Genomic DNA, 19,895 nt, shown 5'->3' with positions numbered 1-19,895 from the left:
TTAAATGATTTCACATTTCGTGGTATATTATCGCGTCATTTCAGTTCACAAAGCGAAACTCGTCACAATTATTTGAAGCATTATTCGGAATATTAACTTAACGACAACAAGTAACGAAGTGCAAAAATCAAAACTAAGCGACGTCTAACGGTGGATCAGACACGCATGTGACCTTTCATTACACAGCATCACTGCATGTCGAGTCGTTAAAACGCTTCAAAAGGCCAGGCAAACAATACACAGGTGGGCGACATTGGCACATTTTATCACAGCGGGCCGTCAAAGAGACGCAATGTCTGGAAGTTGTTCTAGTTAAAAGTCAGGCACATTTTGGTTGTACGTAAATACTGACGAAACGATTTTGGCCGCCATAGGAAGGCACAAGTCAGTTGAAGTCTTGGCGTGAGTTACCGCCAAACTACAGGGTGTCCCGAAATTGATGTCCTCTCCCGTTCGTTACGTTTCCCTAGAGCAATACCGGTATACCAATGGCGCTTTACCGGGACCCGACCCTGGGGCACGGTCACGTGTTTGATGGTCACGTGACCTAGCCAGGCGAGCCGACCCAGGACCCGGCGGGGCGGCAGAGGTCATTTACCAAGAGGGTCGCGAGGCGCGCGGACTGCATATCAGCCATGGCGAAGGAGTAACCTTTGTCGACTCGCTACCGCGCTGTCGGCATGGTCAACGGCGGCACGCCCCAGGTATAGGTAGCCAATGAGCTAAGGATAGAGCCCAGGACCCTCAGACGCTGGATGGCCCTCGACCGCAAGGGAGAGACTCTGGAGAACCGCGGGGAAGAGGGAGGAAGACAGCGATGAGCCGGGTGGCCAAAATCGTGGTGGCGAAATCCGTTACGAAACGGCGCCAGTCGACACGGAAACTGGCGCGAAAACTCAGTGCAAAAAATCATCCGGCCTCCAAGTCCGCTGTCCACCGGTATCTGCGGCAGTGCCTCCGTCTGAAGCCGCTGAAACCGCGCGTGGAGCCCAAGCTGACGGCAGCACAGCGACGAAAACGGCTGGACTTCGCTAAAAGTCGGATCAACTGGTCCATGCAGGACTGGAGGCGGGTCCTGTTCAGGACGAGTCTCCTTTTGAGATGTTCCATCCTCTCAACCGCCAGAACGACCGTGTTTGGGCTCAGAACAGCTCAGAAGTGCCTGTCATCGAGACCGTCAAGCAGCCGGGCAAGGTCCTGGTGTGGGGCATGATGAGTTTCCGTGGCCTTTCAGACCTTCGCATCGTGCCCCGCGGCCAAACCGTGACAGCGGACTACTACGTGGAGGAGGTGATGAAGGGAACGGCGGCATCAGCGATGAGACGAAGGAAGGAGAACGGACCACCAACGGCCATCAAACTTCTGCCGGACATGTCACAGGCCATTTTCCAACAGGACGGTGCCCCGGCTCACAACGCCACCAAGACCCAGGAGTGGTGCCGGGCCAACTTCCCTGGCTTCTGGGCCAAAGGAGAATGGCCAGGTAACAGCCCGGACCTGTCGCCAATCGAGAAACTGTGGGCAATCGTCCAGGACAGGATGGACAAGATGGCACCAGCGTCGTCCGAGACTGCCCTCATCAGGAACCTCCGATCGGCCTAGAGCAGCATCTCTGGAGAAACTCTCGACAACCTGATGTGTGGCATGCCGGAGCGCATGCGGGCATGTGTGCGGAAGCGTGGTGGATACATCAACAAATAAATCATGAACCGATCATTTTTTGTTTTGGTGTTATTGCACGCAATGGGAGAGGACGTCAATTTCGGGACACCCTGTACGTCAAAAAGTTGACACAAGCACGTTTTCACAATGCTCATCACATGGAACGATAAACATCCACACATACGAGTATAAACCGATGCCGATGGCTTTAGTCATATGCACTAGCGAAGTTAGCAATCTTCTTCTGTTGTACCTGGCCATAAAATGGCACATAAATAGTCTTTCAACTACAAAGTCCATGCCTAGCGTCTAGTAAGTAAACTACTTTCTGACGCTGAAATAGACATTGCAAAAATGCAGGCGTCTCCCAAGTTTCCCTTCTCAATCACCCACAAACCACAGTTGGGAAGGCAAGGACGGCCCGGCGGCTCTGCAAGACAGCCTGTGCCGCACAAAACTCGACATCCTCTCTCCATCGTCCTCCGTAGGACAGTGCAGACGGGAGAGGCAGAGCTGGCCCAGCCGGCCCCCAAAGCGGCTGGTAACAGCACAAGTCGCATGCCAAGCCTAAACTACTGCACGATGGCGCCGGCCGTACCGACAAAACCCGACGGCACAGCCGGTCAGTCGTCAGAGCACGTCTAGCGAACTACGGAGCGCACAGCGCGGGCACAGCTCGACGGCACGACCATTTCCAACAGGGCGGCAACGGCGCCCAACAGCTATCGAAAATCTCCGCACAACGCCTCGGACAATACTTAGCGGCAAGGCGTTTATCGGGTAAGCTTCGTAAGTAGCGAGTGAGCAATGAGTGTGCGCACTTGTCAATAACAACCACAATTATAAGTACACTTGTCTAGAGGGTCAATTACTTCATTACACCCGAATAAGACGCGATAAAGCAACAACTAGAGCCTCGTTCACCTGAGCATCGCAATAACAATAGCGCTAACAAACATGAAATCACTCCATACGATATTGTGTTCTGAAACGAACTTAGCATACCGTATGGAGAAATAGCAGGGCATTTCCATGTCATTAAAATAAAAGTCGGCGGAGTTCATGATAATCGAGCCAAGTATTCAGTCTTCGAATCAATCTATCTCAAACTTGGCAATGTCATGATTGTTTGCAGAGAGCAGGATTAGCTAAGGAACTGAAACTATTGAATCTTAGTTTCCGCATTGGAACTGCCTTCGTAGTTTTCTTACGATGATATTTCGGTAGGGACTTGAAATGTAATAAGACAATGTTTTGTCTGAAAGCGCACTGACGGGCACAGATGCTTCTACAATGATCCATTACCATTCTCAAGCTAAAGGCGTGACTCTAACAAACAATAGCAGCATTACAATTAAATATAAATTTGTTCGGCGCAAAATAAATGGAAAATATTTGTAATAAATAATATAGACATAGATAACTGCTATTCGTTCCGAACATTTAGACGAACCACAATGGCAATATTGAATCGGAATGGTCCGGCTATTAGTTGCAGGAAAGCTGACGACTGCTTTATGCAGTAACTGTACTTTATCAGATCTTGCAGCGGTAATGAGATGAATGAAACCGTAGAAGAAAACGGTTACTAGCCAATGAGCACTATCGCGAGTCAGGAATGAGGCCAGCCGCACGGGGAAAGAGACAAGCAGTTAGGTGCGACAATGGAAATGAGACAACCAGCTGGTCCAAAACTGGAAGATCGGCGACCATTAAAGCCATCATACACAGCAGCGCACCGTGAGTCCCGATGTAACAATGTACCCCGCTTCAGGCGGCGAGCGCACGAGGGGTACTCACCGGATCTGGAGCGTAGGCGCCACCTACCCAATCTAAAACCCAGCCGCCCAGGCTGCACGGCCGGCTCACGGGGACTGATTCACTTCGTCCAGACGTCTCATCACGGGCGCTAAGCGCCCTTCCCTGGCTTGTCTGTGCGTGTGATGACGTAAAGCCCGGTCAGTCCGCCGGCATAGGAGGCCATCAGCCGGTCACTCTCCTCCACGACGGAGCGAAGAGCGCGCAGCGCCGCGTACGGCCAGCCGCTGGTGTAGAGCATCAGCTGCTCGCCGGCGAACCGGTCCCGGATGCCCTGTCCGATGGCGGTGGCCTGGCTCGGCTGCAGGGACGTCATGCCGCCCAGACTGAGCAGCCGCAGACACCGCGAGTGGGCGATCACCGAGACGGCCAGCAGGTGCTCGCAGCGCGCCTCCGTGGCGTCCGTCGCCTTCACGCCGCTCAGATAGATCTGCCCTAGCGTCAGCCGGCGCAGCAGCGGCCGCAGCTTGGACTCGAGCGTGGCGCGCGGCGCGGCCACCTGCAGCTGCCAGCTGCTGAGTCGCAGCTGGCGCAGCTGGCCGCTCTCGGCGCACTGCTGGAAGAAGCGCAGCAGGGCGGCGTCGCCGAGCGGCGCGCCGCCCACCTTCACCGCCAGGTTGAGCTCAGAGACGCGCGGGAAGAGGCGCTGCACGAGCGGCATCAGCTCGGCGCCCGTCAGCGGCCGGCCCTCGTTCACGGTCACCGAGACGCGGCGCAGACCGAGCGTGGTGAGCCGGGAGCGGGCGGCCGGCACGCGGCGCACCAGCTGCGCCACCGTCGGCTGCCGGCCGTCGGGCAGCGTCACCGACACCGAGCAGCCGTCCAGTTCGAGCTGCATCAGCCCGGTCTGCTGCAGCAGCTGCACGGCCGCCAGCAGCGACTGCTCCCACTGCCGGAATAAGGGACGGAGCGTCAGACATAAAGGCGGACAAGCTCCGTCCCACATAAAGGCGGACAAAAAGACGGACAAAGCGACTGCAGGGACACGGGGCGTCGCGCCAGAGAAGACGGGAGGGCGAACGAACAGACAGGGAGAAGGTAAACACGAACGGAAACGGGTGTCGGACGGACGCGACAGGGCGGCATACATGAGAGAGATATGGTGTGAGACGGGGGAACTGGCAAAAACAAAGCGTAAAGCTGGGTTCAGCTGGGTATGGAACTTGAGTAACATGGCATACGCCGTGGAAGAATACGCATGCTAGAATTCGGGATAAAAATATTTTTAGATAGCCGAGTTGATCAGTACCTGATGAAGATTCACAGATCCTAGCCACTGACCTCCAGTCTGAAGGTCCAATGTGAGAGGTCGAGCAGCATCAGGCTGGTGCAGCAGACGAGCGACTCGCAGAGCAGGATGAACTCGGCGTCCTCGATGACCATGGTGCTGGAGTCCAGGTCGAGCAGCTGCAGCCGGCTGTTCTCCTGCAGCGCGAACAGCAGCGGCACCAGGTCGGTGGCCTGCGACACGTCCTGCACCGTCAGGTTGGTGAGGTGCGTGGTGGCGCGCAGGCTCTCGCCCAGACAGGCCAGGTCGGAGCCGGTGAGCCGGCAGCGCGTCAGCCGCAGCGAGGTCAGCAGACAGCCGGGCGTGCGCAGCGCGCAGAATAGCCGGTGGAAGCCGCCGCCGTGCGCCGCCGGGTCGCAGATGGGCTCGCGGCCGAGCCGCAGTCGGTGCGCCAACTGCAGTCCGGCGGCGCCGCCGGCCGAGCCGCGGCCCAGGCTGTAGTTGCGCCGCAGACTGGCGTCCGGCCGGCTCAGACTGGTGGCGCTGCCGCCGGCCGCGTGCAGCGCGTGCTCCGAGCGGAAAAAGTCGAGCGCACTGGTGGCGTGCGTGTCGGGTCGCCACACGGAGCAGAGTGTGAGCGCGGAGAGCGGCGCGGCGCGCACCAGCTCGGCCAGTGCCTGCATCGAGCCGTCGAACGAGACAAGGTGTGAGATGCTCAGCACAGCCACGGCCGGCGCGCGCCGCACCGCCGCCGACAGCTGCGCCATCTGCTCGGCCGACATGTCCAGATCGAGCACCAGCTTCAGGCGAGCCGAGCGGGGCACCTGCGGCAGCGCGTCGCACAGCGCCGACACGAGCGGCTGGAACCGGCCGAAGTCGCTGTCGTCCAGGTTCTGCAGCACGATCTCCAGCTCGCTGAGTCGATAGCGCGCCTTGGCGTCGGGTTCGAGCAGCTGTGCCACGTACCGGCCCATCGCTGTCAGTTCCTCACTGGTCATGTCCGTACCGAGCAGGGTGCAGAGTTTGACGGCGCGCAGCCGGGAGGCGGCGGCGCGCAGCAGCGGCTCGAGCGCCGGCACCACGCCACCCGGCCGGAAAACCACCTCCAGGCTCTCCTGGTGCGCGCTGTTGCGCAGCACGGCCGTCCAGCCGCGCAGCTCGGCCGCCTGGTCCGTCTGCACCATCACGTGCTGCTGGCCGGCCAGACAGAGCGCAGCCGCCTTCTGGGCGAGCGGCTCGTCGCCGGCCTCACGGAGCAGTGTGAAAAGAGCGCGCGGCGCGAGACACAGCGGCGCCAGCAGCTCGAGCGCCTGGTAGGCGCGCCGCTGGCCGTCGTTGAGTAGTGCCACCAGATAACGCAGCATCACCATCACCCCATGTGACGCTTTGGGCTGGCCGTCCAGCCTTTCCAGACGCACTAGCACAGGTGCCATCTCGTGCCGCAGCGCGCGCTGGTCCGGCAGCGAGGACAGGAAGAACGCCGCCAGAAAGTCGGTGAAGGTCCGGTGCAGCGGTTGGTACAGCTCGCGCTTCTGCACTTTTGAGACGCTGACTACGCGCGTCAGGAATCCCCACTCGAGTAGCTCCCGGTCGGAGACGTGGTTGGTGATTTCCTGCAGGCTGTAGCACACGCGCTCCTCCAGGCACAGCTGGACGGCCAGCCGGCCGAACTGGCGCAGCAGGCGCAGACAGCGGGCCGGCAGGGCGCCGTCCTCCTCCAGGCGCTGGCCGCGCCGCAGCAGACTGCGCCGGATCAGACACTCGAACAGCGACCGGTAGAGCAGCGCCTCGCTGGCCGGGAACGCCGCGTCACACTCCTCGTACACGACACAGAGCAGCAGGCAGAGGAGCGGACAGCGCGCCAGCTCGGCCAGCGCCGGCCGCCGGCGCAGTTGCTCCTCCAGGCCGGCCACCCCGTCCGGCCGGCGCACACAGCTGAAGTATTGGCGCACGTAGCGGCCCACGCTGGGCCGCTCGAAGCCCTGTATAACCAGCCGCCGGTGCACCCAGGGCAGCGCCTCGGCCACGTGGCTGGGTCGCGATGTAACCACCACGGTACTGTTGAGGAACATCTTTCCGGCGAGCAGTTCGGTGACGGCCGGCCGCTGCTCGTCGCGCAGTTCGTCCAGGCCGTCCAGCAGGAAGAGCACGCGCTCCTCGTGCTCGACCAGGTACTGCCACAGCTGCTCCATACGCTCACGGCCGACAATGTGCCGCGGCAGCAGCTCCCGGTGCAGGAAGTTGTACAGAGAGCCGTTGAACTCCCACAGCGGAATCAGAAAGGCGAACTGCCGAGCAAAAGGGAGGGAGGAGCCAGGTATCAGCAGTTGAATTCAGCGCAGCATGCACAGATAGCACAGTAACAAAAAGCAGTTGATAGGGTCCATCAATGTCCCATGATACATTACATTGATAGTTTCGGTAAATGTTACATGAAGACGTAGTCTGTATATCAAGTGAACGACATAGTGAGTGAAACTGAGCAACAACGTTACCGCGAAATGAAGAATACGCCAAAACCAGCGCCCATGGTCTTTAAATGAGAAATCAGCCCCCCCCCCACGATAGTCGATACTCACATGGAAGTAGCGCAGATACTGCGGCGCGTCGTCGCACGCCCAGTCGTGCAGCAGTTTGAGCATCAGCGTGCTCTTGCCGAAGCCGGGTTCACCCTCGACCAGGATGCGGCGCGGCCGGGCGCCGGGTAGACCCGTCTCCCCCGGCTGGTGGGGGCGATAACACGCAGACCAACGTCAGGGAAACGAGCGCCGACGCCCTGATATCGAACTTGTCATGTCACGAATAGCCTCTGAAGCCTCTACCATCACGGTTAAAACACAGAATAGCCAAGGTGCACTGCGGCGGAGTTGCCTGTTTCGTCAATAAAATACAAAACTGCCCCAGTATTCACGTCGACTTCGTAAGTCGATTTTGTTGCGTAGGTATACTTTGGTATTCACGTCGACACTTTGCAAGATAGGTAGGTATCAGAGCGATTGATTGACTACATGGGCTGAAGCGCTCGCCAAAAGTCCTAACAATACACACGAAACGTGCTAGGTGTTATCATTGGGAATCGCCAGCACCATAACACAAGAAGCCAGGATTCAGGGTGCAGTTCGTACCAGAAGGGCCTTCATTATCCGCCAATGCTAGCCCACAAGTCCGTCTGATTTCCGTACCTAGAGCTATAAACGTCCGACATAACGGTGCACTGACTTTAACGAGCTCTCCCCACGTTTGGTGACTTCACGGTTCACTTTCAGCCATGTTTACACTCGCCCCCGGGTGCCAAGCGCGCCCGTTCCGACCGCGGCGCTGGCGAGATCCCGGACACGCAACGCGTGAACCCCGTCAGTCTCCCTCGTCACACCGCATTCTCAGACAGTAGCACCTCAGCAGCAGAAAGCAGCGGTAAGCGTAAGCCGTAAGACATCTCAGATACTAGCAATATAATATCGCTCCAGCCAGGGTGCGACGTCCTATTACAGTGCCGTACCGTGAGCAGGATAAACACCTGTTCCCTTACCGTGAGCGGCGCCAGCAGCTGGTCCATTTCCACCGGCTGCCGCAGCCGGTCGCCGTGCATGTCATTAACCAGCAGCGACAGAGCGATGTAGTACTCCTGGAGCGGCAGTCTGAACTCGGGACACCACGGGATCGGCTGCAGTCGGGTCAGTGTGTCCAGCCACCGAGAGCGCAGGTACGCCACAATACGCGCCGTGGACTCCGGCAGAGGGGTTGACTCGTCCACCGCGGGAGGCTGCGGGAGGGGCAGAGGGGCTAGAGAGAGCAGATTGGGGGAGGGGTCGTCGGGCTACCGACGAATGTTTACTGAAGATGCAGACTGCAAAGCGTGGTCGCAGCGTGGCATGAACGTAAACATAGAATAGGACGATATACCTATGTAAGCGTTCAGTAGGCAGCCAAATATACCATGCGGCGATGTTGAGAAAATCATTCATCGGAGACTACCCACTAAATTAAGGATATTGTGTTACAACTTACACCATGCACGCATTCACAAGCCTGTTGAAGGTGCGATGTTTTATTTTACTGTATGCCTGGTCTATTCAAATACATTAGCCAGAGGGGTGTGGTAATAACTGGTGTAAGCAAATTGACCACGGTCAAAAATGCATTACCAGAATGCACTTAAGCCAACATTTTGGGATGTTCTCGTTCCTAAGTCGGCTAAGAGCTTCGGTCCAGAAAATAAATTCCTACATGCCGGGGTATGTCTTAAGCACAGCACGAGCCGGGCAGTAAAACTATGACCAAGAAACTGTCGGTGTCAAAATGCCATGTTATTTGATAGGCCGGGCAGGAAACAAAAGTTTACTGCCCGGGTTTACTGCCCAGGGCAATGACCTCTAAACTACAGTTTATCGCATTGGCCCAGAGGTATAATTGACAGGGAATGTATAATTGACATCATTATTGCATGATATTTGCCGCGTAAAATTAGAAAACTAACATTTTTTGGTAAAAAATATCTGCTCTGCTTATCAAGGGTTTTGAAATGTTTTGTATTGTTTACAAAGCCGAAATTATGGTAAGATATGCGCCTATTAATCGAAATCCGTTATCGCTTGTTGTCTTATCTTCGTTTGATATGTCCACTGATACCTTGGGCCTAAGTTATTGCGTTATTATTTGACAGTTGTAGACTGTAGTCCTTTCCTCGAAACAAACATGTAAAATATAGAACATATAATGTATTTCACGAAAGTTTAGCCATAGGGCATCAACGAAGTACGATTACATAAATAAAGTAAAGATTCTTGCAAGAGCACTGGAAAATTCACGTTTAATCACTATGAATATTATGCCTTTATCTTGTTCTTACGTCGTGGCAAATTATTCATGTATTATGTTTCTTGGATATCCAGTTGTTGTGCCATTCTGAGTTGATATTTTCAGACGCGATTCTTTTTGAAGTAAGGTGTTTTGATGCATTTTCTTCTATAAATTTCCTTTAAAGCTTTATGCACAGCAGTAGCGCAATTATTGTTAGGAAATTATGGACAAAACAATTGTATAAGTCAAAACCTGTCAAAACGTTTTAATAGGTATGCGGCATGTAGGAAAAATCTTACTGACCTCAGCCGTACGAAATTATTTGGAAACTCGGCTTGCAAAATTTGACTCCGGACCTCGTGCTTCGCACTCGGGCCTACGTCAATTTTGCAAACCTCGTTTCCAAATAATTTCGTCGGCCCGGTCAGTAATATATATTTATCGTTGGCATCGTTGGCATACAGTAAAATACATACCAAACTCGGCCGGTGATAAATTTTCAAGACCTCAGTCCTTACTGATTTTTGAACTCGGCCTTCGGCCTCGTTCAAAAATCCAGTAAGGACCTCGGTCTTGAAAATTTATTTACACCGGCCTCGTTCAGTATTATATAATACTGCACACTACCCACAATATACCAAAGCAGCTCTCACATATCAAAAGGCCGCCACCCGGCCCTTCGGTGTCCGGACAAATTGCCGAAAGGCGATTTACCGAATGTCATTTTGCCGAATGCATTTCGCCGAATGTCATTTTGCCGATGTGCTTTTTGCCGACGTGTCAAAAAGTCGAAATGCTAAAAGTCCAAATGCCATTTGCCGACATGCCTTTTTGCCGAAGTGCCAATTTGCCGAAATGCCTATTAGTCGAAATGTAAATTTGCCGAAATGCGATTTGCCAAAATGTCGATTAGTCGAAATGTAAATTAGTCGATATGTCAATTTGCCGAAATGTCAATTTGCCGAAATGTCAATTTGCCGAAATGTCAATTTGCCGAAATGTCAATCTGCCGAATTGGCAGTTTGCCGAAATGTCAATTAGTTGAAATATAACTTTGCCGAAATGTCAATCTGCGAACCTTGGTTAGGTTAGGTTAGTTTAGGTGGTGTTTATTTACTTAGGACCGATCACCAATTTACTTTTGGTGCAATCCCCAAGTAAGAAGCAAATCACATGATATCCTTTGACCTCCTGATTCCATAACTAATAATTATTCATGGCACAAGCAAGTTTAAAAGCACCAATACCATGTGGAAATAAACATCAAATTGCTCGTGGCGAAGCAGTGCAGTGCCGAAGGCAATGCCTTGGGAGAGATTACAGGCAAAGGTAAGTCAAATATTTTTAGGTTAACCCTCGCCGGCCGAGGGGGGTGCGGGTGCCACACCCCCATAGGTTTTTTTCGCGATAGCTCCGAACACGCTGGCGATAGAGCTGAAACTTTGCATAGCTGACCTTTGATTCAAGCCGGATCTTTTTACATCAACCGCATTTTCGGGTCAGGTCAGGTCACCGACCTATGACGTCATAAAAGAACCTCTGCACGGTCTTCAGATGTCGCAACTTCGCAACGCCCTCACGGCCAGAGGAGCTTTCACAGGGAAATGAAACTTGCAGGACCTAATATCCATTACGAGTCTCACAGCTTGTATATCTCAGATTTTCCTAAAGGTTATTTGAGGACGAGGTCAGGTCATTTTCGTGACCCCACCAATCACCATTACATCTAAGTCAAGAAGAAAAATGAAAACTGCTATTCTGGCGCCGGGAACGACCTCTAACTATCTCAAGCACACAGAATCGTGATTTGACGCACTCCTTGCAAGGTTAGATGCGTAACTTTTGCAATGTTGACCTTGCGTGACGTCATTTATGACGTCATCAAGGTCACATTCGTTTTTCGTCAATAACTCCCGATCAAATTGAGCTAGCGAGTCGGGAAAGCCACCAATGGACTCGAGAATACCTGCCGAATCGAATGATATGCGACATGACCTCTTTCCACCAACTTCATGACCTGGGGGTGCTGACCTGACCGTGACCTGAGGTCAACACCCTAAGTTGACCTGACCCAATTAAAAATTATATCATTTGACGCGCCTAAGCAAGGCAAACACGATGCTGCCAAAATCGCGGCCCTGCGGCCCTTTGTGGCGAAGTTATTCGCCAAAAACTGAACCGTACCTTGGGGCACTTGACCTGACCTCAGAGGTCACCGGTTGACGTAGGACCTTAAAATCGGGTATCAATCTCTGCGTCTCGTAACGGCGCACACGCTCGTTTTTTCCGCGACGCGCCAGCTCCATCAGGGGCGAAACGACTAATAAGCATTTCGGCAAATGTCATTTCGACTTTTTGACAGGTCGGCAAAAAGCACTTCGGCAAAATGACATTCGGCGAAATGCATTCGGCAAATCGCCTTTCAGCAATTACCACCTCGGCCGGCGCGTATGTAGAAAACCAATACGTCCGGTGAGGGTTAAATTGTTGTGTAGCCTGAAGCCTGATGCACAACCACTTAACCTAAAAATAATTGACTTATCATTGTCTGCAATCTATTAACCCGGCAGTTGCTGGGGTATTTCGCCACCCACCGTTTGCTGGGGGGGGGGGGGGGCGTTAAACGCCCCCAGCCGATAGCTCGAGAACCAATAGGCGCAGCGAAACGCACGAGGCGGCAAAGAAAGAGCGCGACGAGACGCTTCAGATGAGTACTTTAAAGTTAAATTTTGAGGTCACAGGTCGGGTCAAGGTCAGGTCAAACACCTGAAATCGGGCTTTCAGTAGCATGGACTTCAGGACTTCGCAATGGGCGCCTCTCGCCATAAACTCTGTCAAAACGGTGCACAATCCATCTTATAAGGCCTACAAGAGTGTCAGCCCCATATAGGGGTCAGTCAAGCATAGGTCAGGGTCAAGGTCAGGTCAACCGGGTAGGCACATATCCCCGAAAATAAAAACTGATATTCGCAGCCTGTGACACATGTTTTATAGGTAATTTGGGGCGTAGAACACGATGGTGACATTCATTTTGTCATATGTGTACGTGTTTGGCTCAAAAAGTTCAATTTAAGAAATTCATTTATCATGGTCACGAAAAATTGCCAAGATTCAGTTCAGGATTTTGGAAAATGCGGAACGATAATCAATAATTGAAGATAGCCATTTGATTGCTCATGGTATTGGCAGTCTAATGGCGTTTATGGCATGTCTGTATGTCTATTATGTGATTTTATATGATTTTTTGAACATATGCCGTTTTTGGTCGAAAACTCAGAAATCATGACGTCACTAAAACCTCGATATCTCAAAAATTTTCCGACCGATTTTTTTTGAAACTTTGTCAAAATAAACTTCAATTAATTCTCTACAGGTACCCAAAATTTGGCGCGCCTGCGGCGCGCCGTTTTTTGCCGGGCCATAGCGCCTGCGGCGCTATGGCCCGGCGAAAAAAGTGGGGGCGTTTAACGCCCCCCCCCCCCAGCAACTCGCGGGTTAATGTATCTTCTTCCTTATCCACGGGTAGGCAAAAATCAGTACGTCAGGTAAGGTAAGGTTTAGTTATGTTTTTCTTATACTTTGGTGACATGTAAGTGGGTTTCTAACTTTGAAAAGCGAGTCGGTCCTAAAGTTAATACTTACGGGTCAGGTTAGGTTAGATTAATTTCGACTAATTGGCATTTCGGCAAATTGACATTTCGACTAATTAGCATTTCGGCAAATTAGCATTTTGGCGAATAATTGACATTTCGGCAAATTGACATTTCGGCAAATTGACATTTCGGCAAATTGACATTTCGGCAAATTTACATTTCGACTAATTAGCATTTCGGCAAATAAGCATTTCGGTGAATTGACATTTCGACTAATTGACTTTTCGGCAAATTGCACGTCGGCAAAAAAGTTAAAGGCATGTCGGCAAATTGCATTTCGACTTTTAGCACTTCGCCCTTTTGACACGTCGGCAAAAAGACACGTCGGCAAAATGCATTCGACATATTGGCATTCGGCGAATAAGCATTCGGCAAAATGCAGTTCGGCAAATTGTCCTGTAAACGGCCCTTCCCCGTCCCCGTTCCCCTTCGTACGCACCTGTCTGGGACTGGGTGCCGGTGGCGAGCTCATCAAGCCGTCCGTGTGCAGGTGGATGACATTTCCGATAACGACATCCTTGCTGCTGGCGACACTGACAGAGCCAGAGAGTCGCGGCCGGCCGACCGAGTCGAGCACTCCGCGCAGCAGGCCGGCCAGCTCTCCGCCGCCGTCCGAGCCGCCGCCGCCGCCGCCACCGCCGCCAGGGTAGCCGATTGTGCGACCAACGCTACCTGGGTAGCAATTTGTGCCTCCACCTCCGCTGCCTGGGTAGCCGGTTGTGCGTCCAACGCTACCTGGGTAGCAATTTGTGCCTCCACCTCCGCTGCCTGGGTAGCCGGTTGTACCCCCGCTACCCGGGTAGCAATTTGTACCGCCGCTGCCAGGGTAGCAGTTTGTACGTCCAACGCTACCCGGGTAGCCATCGGCGAGTGCCGCCCGTTGTCGAGACAGCGTTGGCACGCTGCTGCTACCGTCACTGTAACCGCTATCCGGAGCCTGTGAACGGGAGAGACGGGAGGTGTAAGCTGAGCTGTAGCTCACGGGTTGGCGAAGGGGGTGCGTGATTGTTTTTGGATCGATGAACATCGAACATACTAGCAAGTTAGCAGCATGCTTGCAACTGGATCGGCGATACGAAGAAAAGCATACAGCCTGCTCTCCTGTGAGCAGTCACAGCACCACCACATGTGTTTGCTTTGTCATATATCCACCGATAGAATTGCCAGCCCGCTCAGCTACGCAACTAGAAATAAGTATCTGTAGATTGAGGAGAACTATCGGTACCTACCTACCTACTGCCTTTTTGGACGCGAGCTATGTCCATCATACGCCAGCTCACAGGCCCTTAGAAAAAAAAACATGCAAGCGTGACCAAGACCGCCACGCGGCCGTTCTTCTTCACCCAATTATTATATAACACACAGGTCATGTATAGCGCCACTAGGCCTATCCTATCGAACAGTGGAAATAATGCTATCACGAGGCTTAAGGTGGCTTAGGTCAGCAAACAAGGTCCTTTAACACCTCGATAACACGCTTGTCATTATCTAACAACGTGTAGCCTAGCCATGCCCCGGGACATCAACAGGACACGTATGTATGCCGCTTTGGCTCCAGTTCTCGACTCGTGACGGGTTTATCGTCCCGATCGGAAGGATTGACGCGGAGCACGACTGCACGCCGATCTCTCCGCGCGCCTCTGGAGCCTCTCCGAGACCAAACAGCCGCCGGCCGGCCAGGCAAAGAGGCGTCAACACGGGCCACCACCTCCGAGAATGTCTTTGTAGCGTCGGATATCACGGCGGATGGCGCGCAGAAAGTGGTGCCTTGCACCTGATCAGGCTCAGATGGCTTATGTTGCACGGCGAATCTTAAACAACAGTCGCAATTATGTCAGGAGACGGGAGATGTTCGGAGCAGATGAGAAACCAGCCGTCGATAGATCGCTAGCAGAATCGATGGTGAGTAATTGATAGGTGTTTTGGGTCATGCTTGAATTGACGTTAACGGATTACCGTGAGAAACCTGTTTCACTAATAGCCAATGATGTGTGACCAACCACACACCGTTACACCGTGCTGCTGCGCGGCCCATTCTCTGATGCCACGGAATGTTGACACTCTGTGTCACCTTGGTGTTGACACTCAACATCAACACCACCATCTGTTCACCACTAACAGCAGTGACGACATCACAGCCGGTTCCAGGAGCCCGGCCGATTTACTGGCAGCACCAGATGGCCGAAACCAATCGGGCTGCACTGGAGCACGCCGAGTGGACCGAGCAACACCCGTTCCCACAGCCCGACCAGCCAGCTGATAGCGGCGAGTGCCGTCGTGATGGCATCACGCAGCGACCGAGTTTCTCACGGCGACACTGAGATCATAGTCGCAGCGGTATCAGTATGAGATTTAAACTACGCTGCAAAACTGGATCCAAAAACATAGCGGCTGGCACGGTGCGATGGGAGATTAGAGCGATGATGAAGGGATGGATAATATTTGGCGAGACAGAGCATGACATATGAAATACGTTGCCTGATTTGGATGGGCTAAATCATTCACATAGGTCAAAGCCATGTTCAAATAAGACGAAATTTTGTAAAGTAAGTCGAACTAGAAGGTTAGCCATACTGACACCGTTTGTAAATTAGCACCTACATCCTCGTACAATTAAATGATGGAGATCGAACTTTTGCATTAGAACTTTCGAAAATCGAATGCCGGTTTTCCCCATTATTAACCTTACATGACATAATTACTGAACATATAGGTAGAACCTTTAAGCGATCCAGCAAGCCCATGAGATGAGCTGATACACTAAGGCAGACCAGTGCCTGGTAGTTCGATACTACCTGCTGTATGTACACTGTTCCGCACAACTCTACCCAGTCCCCACCATCCCACTAAGTGCAGTCGGTCGTCGCTGACCGACCGACCGCGTTCTAAAAAGTATCATTCAGTTCTCAGTCTTCCCACCCAGTCCGACCCATCCCCCAACCAGCCCCACCCCTATAAATCCAATACCGGGACCCACCTGACTGCTCCGATCGGGACTGGCGGGGGTGCCGGCGGTGTCCGGGGTCTGGCCGCGGGTCGGCTCCCCCTCTGGCGGCGCCGTCTCCGGCAGCGGCGGCGGCGGCCCGTCGACGTCCGTCTCGTCGGCCGACCAGCTGGCCACGTCGTCCAGGAGGTTGTTGACGCTGATCTCGTCGGGCAGGGGCCGCGCGGCGGTCACCGACACCTCGCCGCTGTCGTCCTCGTCCTCTGTCTCCGAGTACCAGCTGTGGAGGCGGATCGGGGCGGGAAACACGGGCGCCGGCCGCTGACCGGCGCCGCCGTCAGTCGGTGCCGCCACCGCCAGCCCACTTCACAGTCCACATTGGTGGTCTGAATAAAGTTAAAGAAATGATGAGGATGGAGAAGCCAATAGATGCAAAATAAATACATATCTACACATCAATGCAATTTACCTGTCTATATGTAAATTATAAATGAAATATAATAGGAGTCTCAAGGGGTAAAATACCAGTAATCATTACCTACCTGGATAGGTATATCAGATTCTTCATGATCAATAAAAGGAATGTCCATTGCTAATAATATGTTTATTCACTGTGCATCCATGCATGTGAATGACTTCATCTCATCAACCTGAAATATAGAAAATGTTGTCAGGCAAGGACAAACTGTACACCAGTCTCATCTCATTAGAGATTGTCAATCATTGCTTATTGCCAGCAATGTCATTTCATTCAAGACCCTAAAGCAATTGCAATCACCTACAACTAGCAAATGGTGCAAAACAACTAATATCTTCATCTTACCCTGAAATATTTGCTTCACGTCTTGCCTAGCTATCCCTGGTCACTTGTCACAGTAATGTGTAGGTACAAGAATCATAGGTTAGGCAATGTAGTAAACTTTGTGTGCGGCTTGGGTAGGTAAGTTTGAGTTTGGGTTAGGTTAGGAATGGTCCGTTAGCATAAGTAAACGGACCTCACATGCCACCTATAAAAAATAAAGATTTTCCCTTTAAAAAAAGGCTGTAAAGTGGGTGGGGGGCCATGGCCCTCCGCCCCCGGCCCCCCTGTTCCTACGCCTATGGACCACACGGCTCATAAAGAAGTGATTTTCACGAGTGCTGTTCACGGGCACCTGCCGTAGCTGCAGCTCGGCGTTTACCCGTGGCCAATGGCCATAGATCCCGCGGCTGACCGCCGAGCTGCAGCTACCGCAGGTCCCGTCAACAGGGCCACGGTCTTTTTTTTTAGAAGTTACACCTGCATATCTGCAGTGTACGCCATCTCATCATCATGCTGGCTGACGCAGTGTCTCGGCATGCATCAGTATCTCTCGCTATACTTCAATACAACCCAAATCAAAATGTTTTATCCCACTAACGCACTTCACACACACCCTGATATCGTGCTCTTTAGACGCATTCGGTATCGCAGAGGCAGACGTAGATTACACTGGGTCCCTCAGAAACTCCTCGGGAACGTCAGGAAGAGGTGCAGGGATACTGGATCCGGCACCCCTGCCACTCGTACCAACGGGGCTCGGTGGCTCGGCACACGCAGCAGATGTCGGCCCGCTCAAGGACACCGAGAAAGTTTGTCAGTGTGGCTCTCCACAGTTCAAAAATCGGGGTTCACACTGATAAGTTGCAATAGGGACTCCGGGGCGGTGAAGCGAAGTTTAGGTTTTCTAGAGCACATCAAGTTGCTACATGCATCAACCTTGATGTGCCATCATGGCTCGCTCATGTAGCCAGCAGTAACAGACAGACCCAACCAGGGGAGTGGGCTTCCTAAAGCGTGGAAGTCGCGAATGGGCGAGAACCTCGTATGCGACACTTTATCACAATGCACATTAGGGTTGTTCAAAAAAACCGAATTTTGGAAGAGTATACGGGCTCATGGCTCATGTGGTGAGGTATTCTTTTCTGAGTCCAACGATGCCCTTTTTTCCGAAAAATATTGACTGCTTCATGCTTCCCAAACGGCTTGAAGAGGACCATGTCACGCCCGGCGACCGGCCGGTGTCAATAAGGGCGAGAATTTGCCGCCGCGCGCAGGCGGAAGCGCCTTATCGGCACCGCGCGCCACGACATCTACCGGGCGGCCGGCCGGCCGATGGGAGGGAGTGAATGCGTGGTCTTCTTTCACATGATAGGGGTGCGCTAGCCCATATTGTCGGAGCGGAAAGCTTCAGTGCTGCATCGGTGCCTCTGCTGCGGTGTTCTGTGTCGATTGTTAAAAAATTAGCCAAACAGAACTAATAATAAAAGACTCAACGCTTCTGGGTAACTCACTCGAAACATTCCGTTTACAGAATAGAGCTGGCTCCTTAGCATACCATATAGCTTTGTTTATTCATCAAGCTGCAAGCTCGGAGCAATAACACAGCTCTTTGCACTGCTGTTGACAAAATACATTGCATTTGGACGATGCCTCGCAGCCTGAATATGCTGCTGCGCAACTCTATGCGAAAATTTATGAAGGATGGGAGGAGCTGCAGCAGGCTGCAAGGACAGAATGTGGAGACCTCGCACAGTCATTGGCCCAAGTTTTTGGGGCATGGCTCTGACCAGCATCGGCGTCACCAATGTCATGCAGATTCGTTGAAGTGAAATGCTGAAGCAACAGGATTGACGTTTGTTTTACTTAGATTAGCAGTTCGAAAGAAAAGATAACATGTCTGGGAATGACAGGGTGGCCGCCCTGACAGTGTGACGAAATGAGAAGTGAGTAGAGACAATAGCGGAGTACACATACGAGTATAAGTCAATTGCGTCGCTCCATCCAGCAGCGGCACCGACAGCCCGGCCGTGCCTACCGGTGTCGTTCAAGACCCGAATCCAGAGCCGGCATTGAGCGCGACTCTGCCCCGAGACGTGACACATATCCCCGGCGTGTCATGACGGACAGACTTATGCTTGCAACCTCGACTGTTTGGCGAATGACGATGGCAATGTTTACTTTTCCTATTTCTAATTAATAACGCATTTAACAGATATCTACGCAAGAAATGTATCGTGCTAATCGCAACACACCGACCTGGTTTTGTAGTAGGTAAAGCAGACGCTTGGAGATGTCTCGTATCGATGTGGCCATTAGAAGCCGCGGAAACAGGGCAGAGCCGTGCTCATTGCCGGGTCTGAATACGAGTCTTCGTCGAAGTAGAACTGGACGCTGATCGCTTCTCGCCTCAACATGAGACTTAGAAATAGGTAAGGTATACTGTATACATTGTTGTATTCATACAGGCGAGGTAATGGTCTGTCTGTCTTGACACGCCGGGGATATGTGTCACGTCAGGGCAGAGCCGTGCTCTCTGCCGGCTCTGGATTCGGATCTTGAACGACATTGGTGGACATGGCCGGGTTGCTGGTGCCGCTGCTGCCCGAAGGGTTGGATTGAGGGGCGCTTGACTTGTATGTGCACTCCCGCTATTGTCTCTACTCACGCCCAACTTCGTCACAATGTCAGGGCGGCCACCGCGTCATTCCCGGGCATGTCATCTTTTTTTTTTTTGAACTGCAAATGTAAGTTAAACCTAACGTCGATGTCGGGGTCTCCTTCTGTCCTTGCACCTTGCCAGATCCTGCTGTTCTTAGAAAACTTCAATTTTCGCATACAGGCGTGGTTGCAGCGGCCGTGAAACACCGCGCTGTATTCTCGAAACGAGATGTTTCGAATAAACTAGCCAGAAGCATTGAGTCTTTTCTTAGTTCTGTTTGGCCTATTTTCTGAACCATCGACACAGAACACTGCGGCAGAGGCAACGAT

General features: G+C 52.6%; 1 protein-coding gene across 1 annotated transcript; it reads right to left on the bottom strand.

The window, feature by feature from the left end:
• Positions 1 to 4: 4 nt before the first annotated feature.
• Positions 5 to 16,800, bottom strand: LOC122369625. Its single transcript, XM_043344515.1, has 7 exons — positions 16,648 to 16,800; positions 16,139 to 16,426; positions 13,601 to 14,098; positions 8,238 to 8,471; positions 7,288 to 7,431; positions 4,762 to 6,996; positions 5 to 4,369 (listed from the first exon to the last, which is right to left on the bottom strand). The coding sequence occupies exons 1-7, from the start codon at positions 16,693 to 16,695 to the stop codon at positions 3,572 to 3,574; spliced, it is 4,245 nt and encodes a 1,414-aa protein (XP_043200450.1). The 5' UTR covers positions 16,696 to 16,800; the 3' UTR covers positions 5 to 3,571.
• Between the last annotated feature and the right edge of the window lie 3,095 nt (positions 16,801 to 19,895).

This window comes from Amphibalanus amphitrite, unplaced genomic scaffold (assembly GCF_019059575.1).
Source record: "Amphibalanus amphitrite isolate SeventyFive unplaced genomic scaffold, NRLGWU_Aamphi_draft 001056F_arrow, whole genome shotgun sequence".
NCBI lineage: Eukaryota > Metazoa > Arthropoda > Thecostraca > Balanomorpha > Balanidae > Amphibalanus > Amphibalanus amphitrite.
Note: the sequence above shows the minus strand (reverse complement) of the source record. Positions and strands in the feature narration are given on the sequence as shown.

Excerpts from the sequence above, each read along its gene's own strand:
- LOC122369625 (XM_043344515.1), bottom strand. The coding sequence starts at position 16,695 with ATGGACATTCCTTTTATTGATCATGAAGAATCTGATATACCTATCCAG. Across the intron at positions 16,427-16,647 it reads AATCTGATATACCTATCCAG|CGGCCGGCGCCCGTGTTTCC; the intron begins GTAGGTAATGAT and ends GGCGCCGGTCAG. Across the intron at positions 8,472-13,600 it reads CGGCACCCAGTCCCAGACAG|CCTCCCGCGGTGGACGAGTC; the intron begins GTGCGTACGAAG and ends CCCCTCCCGCAG.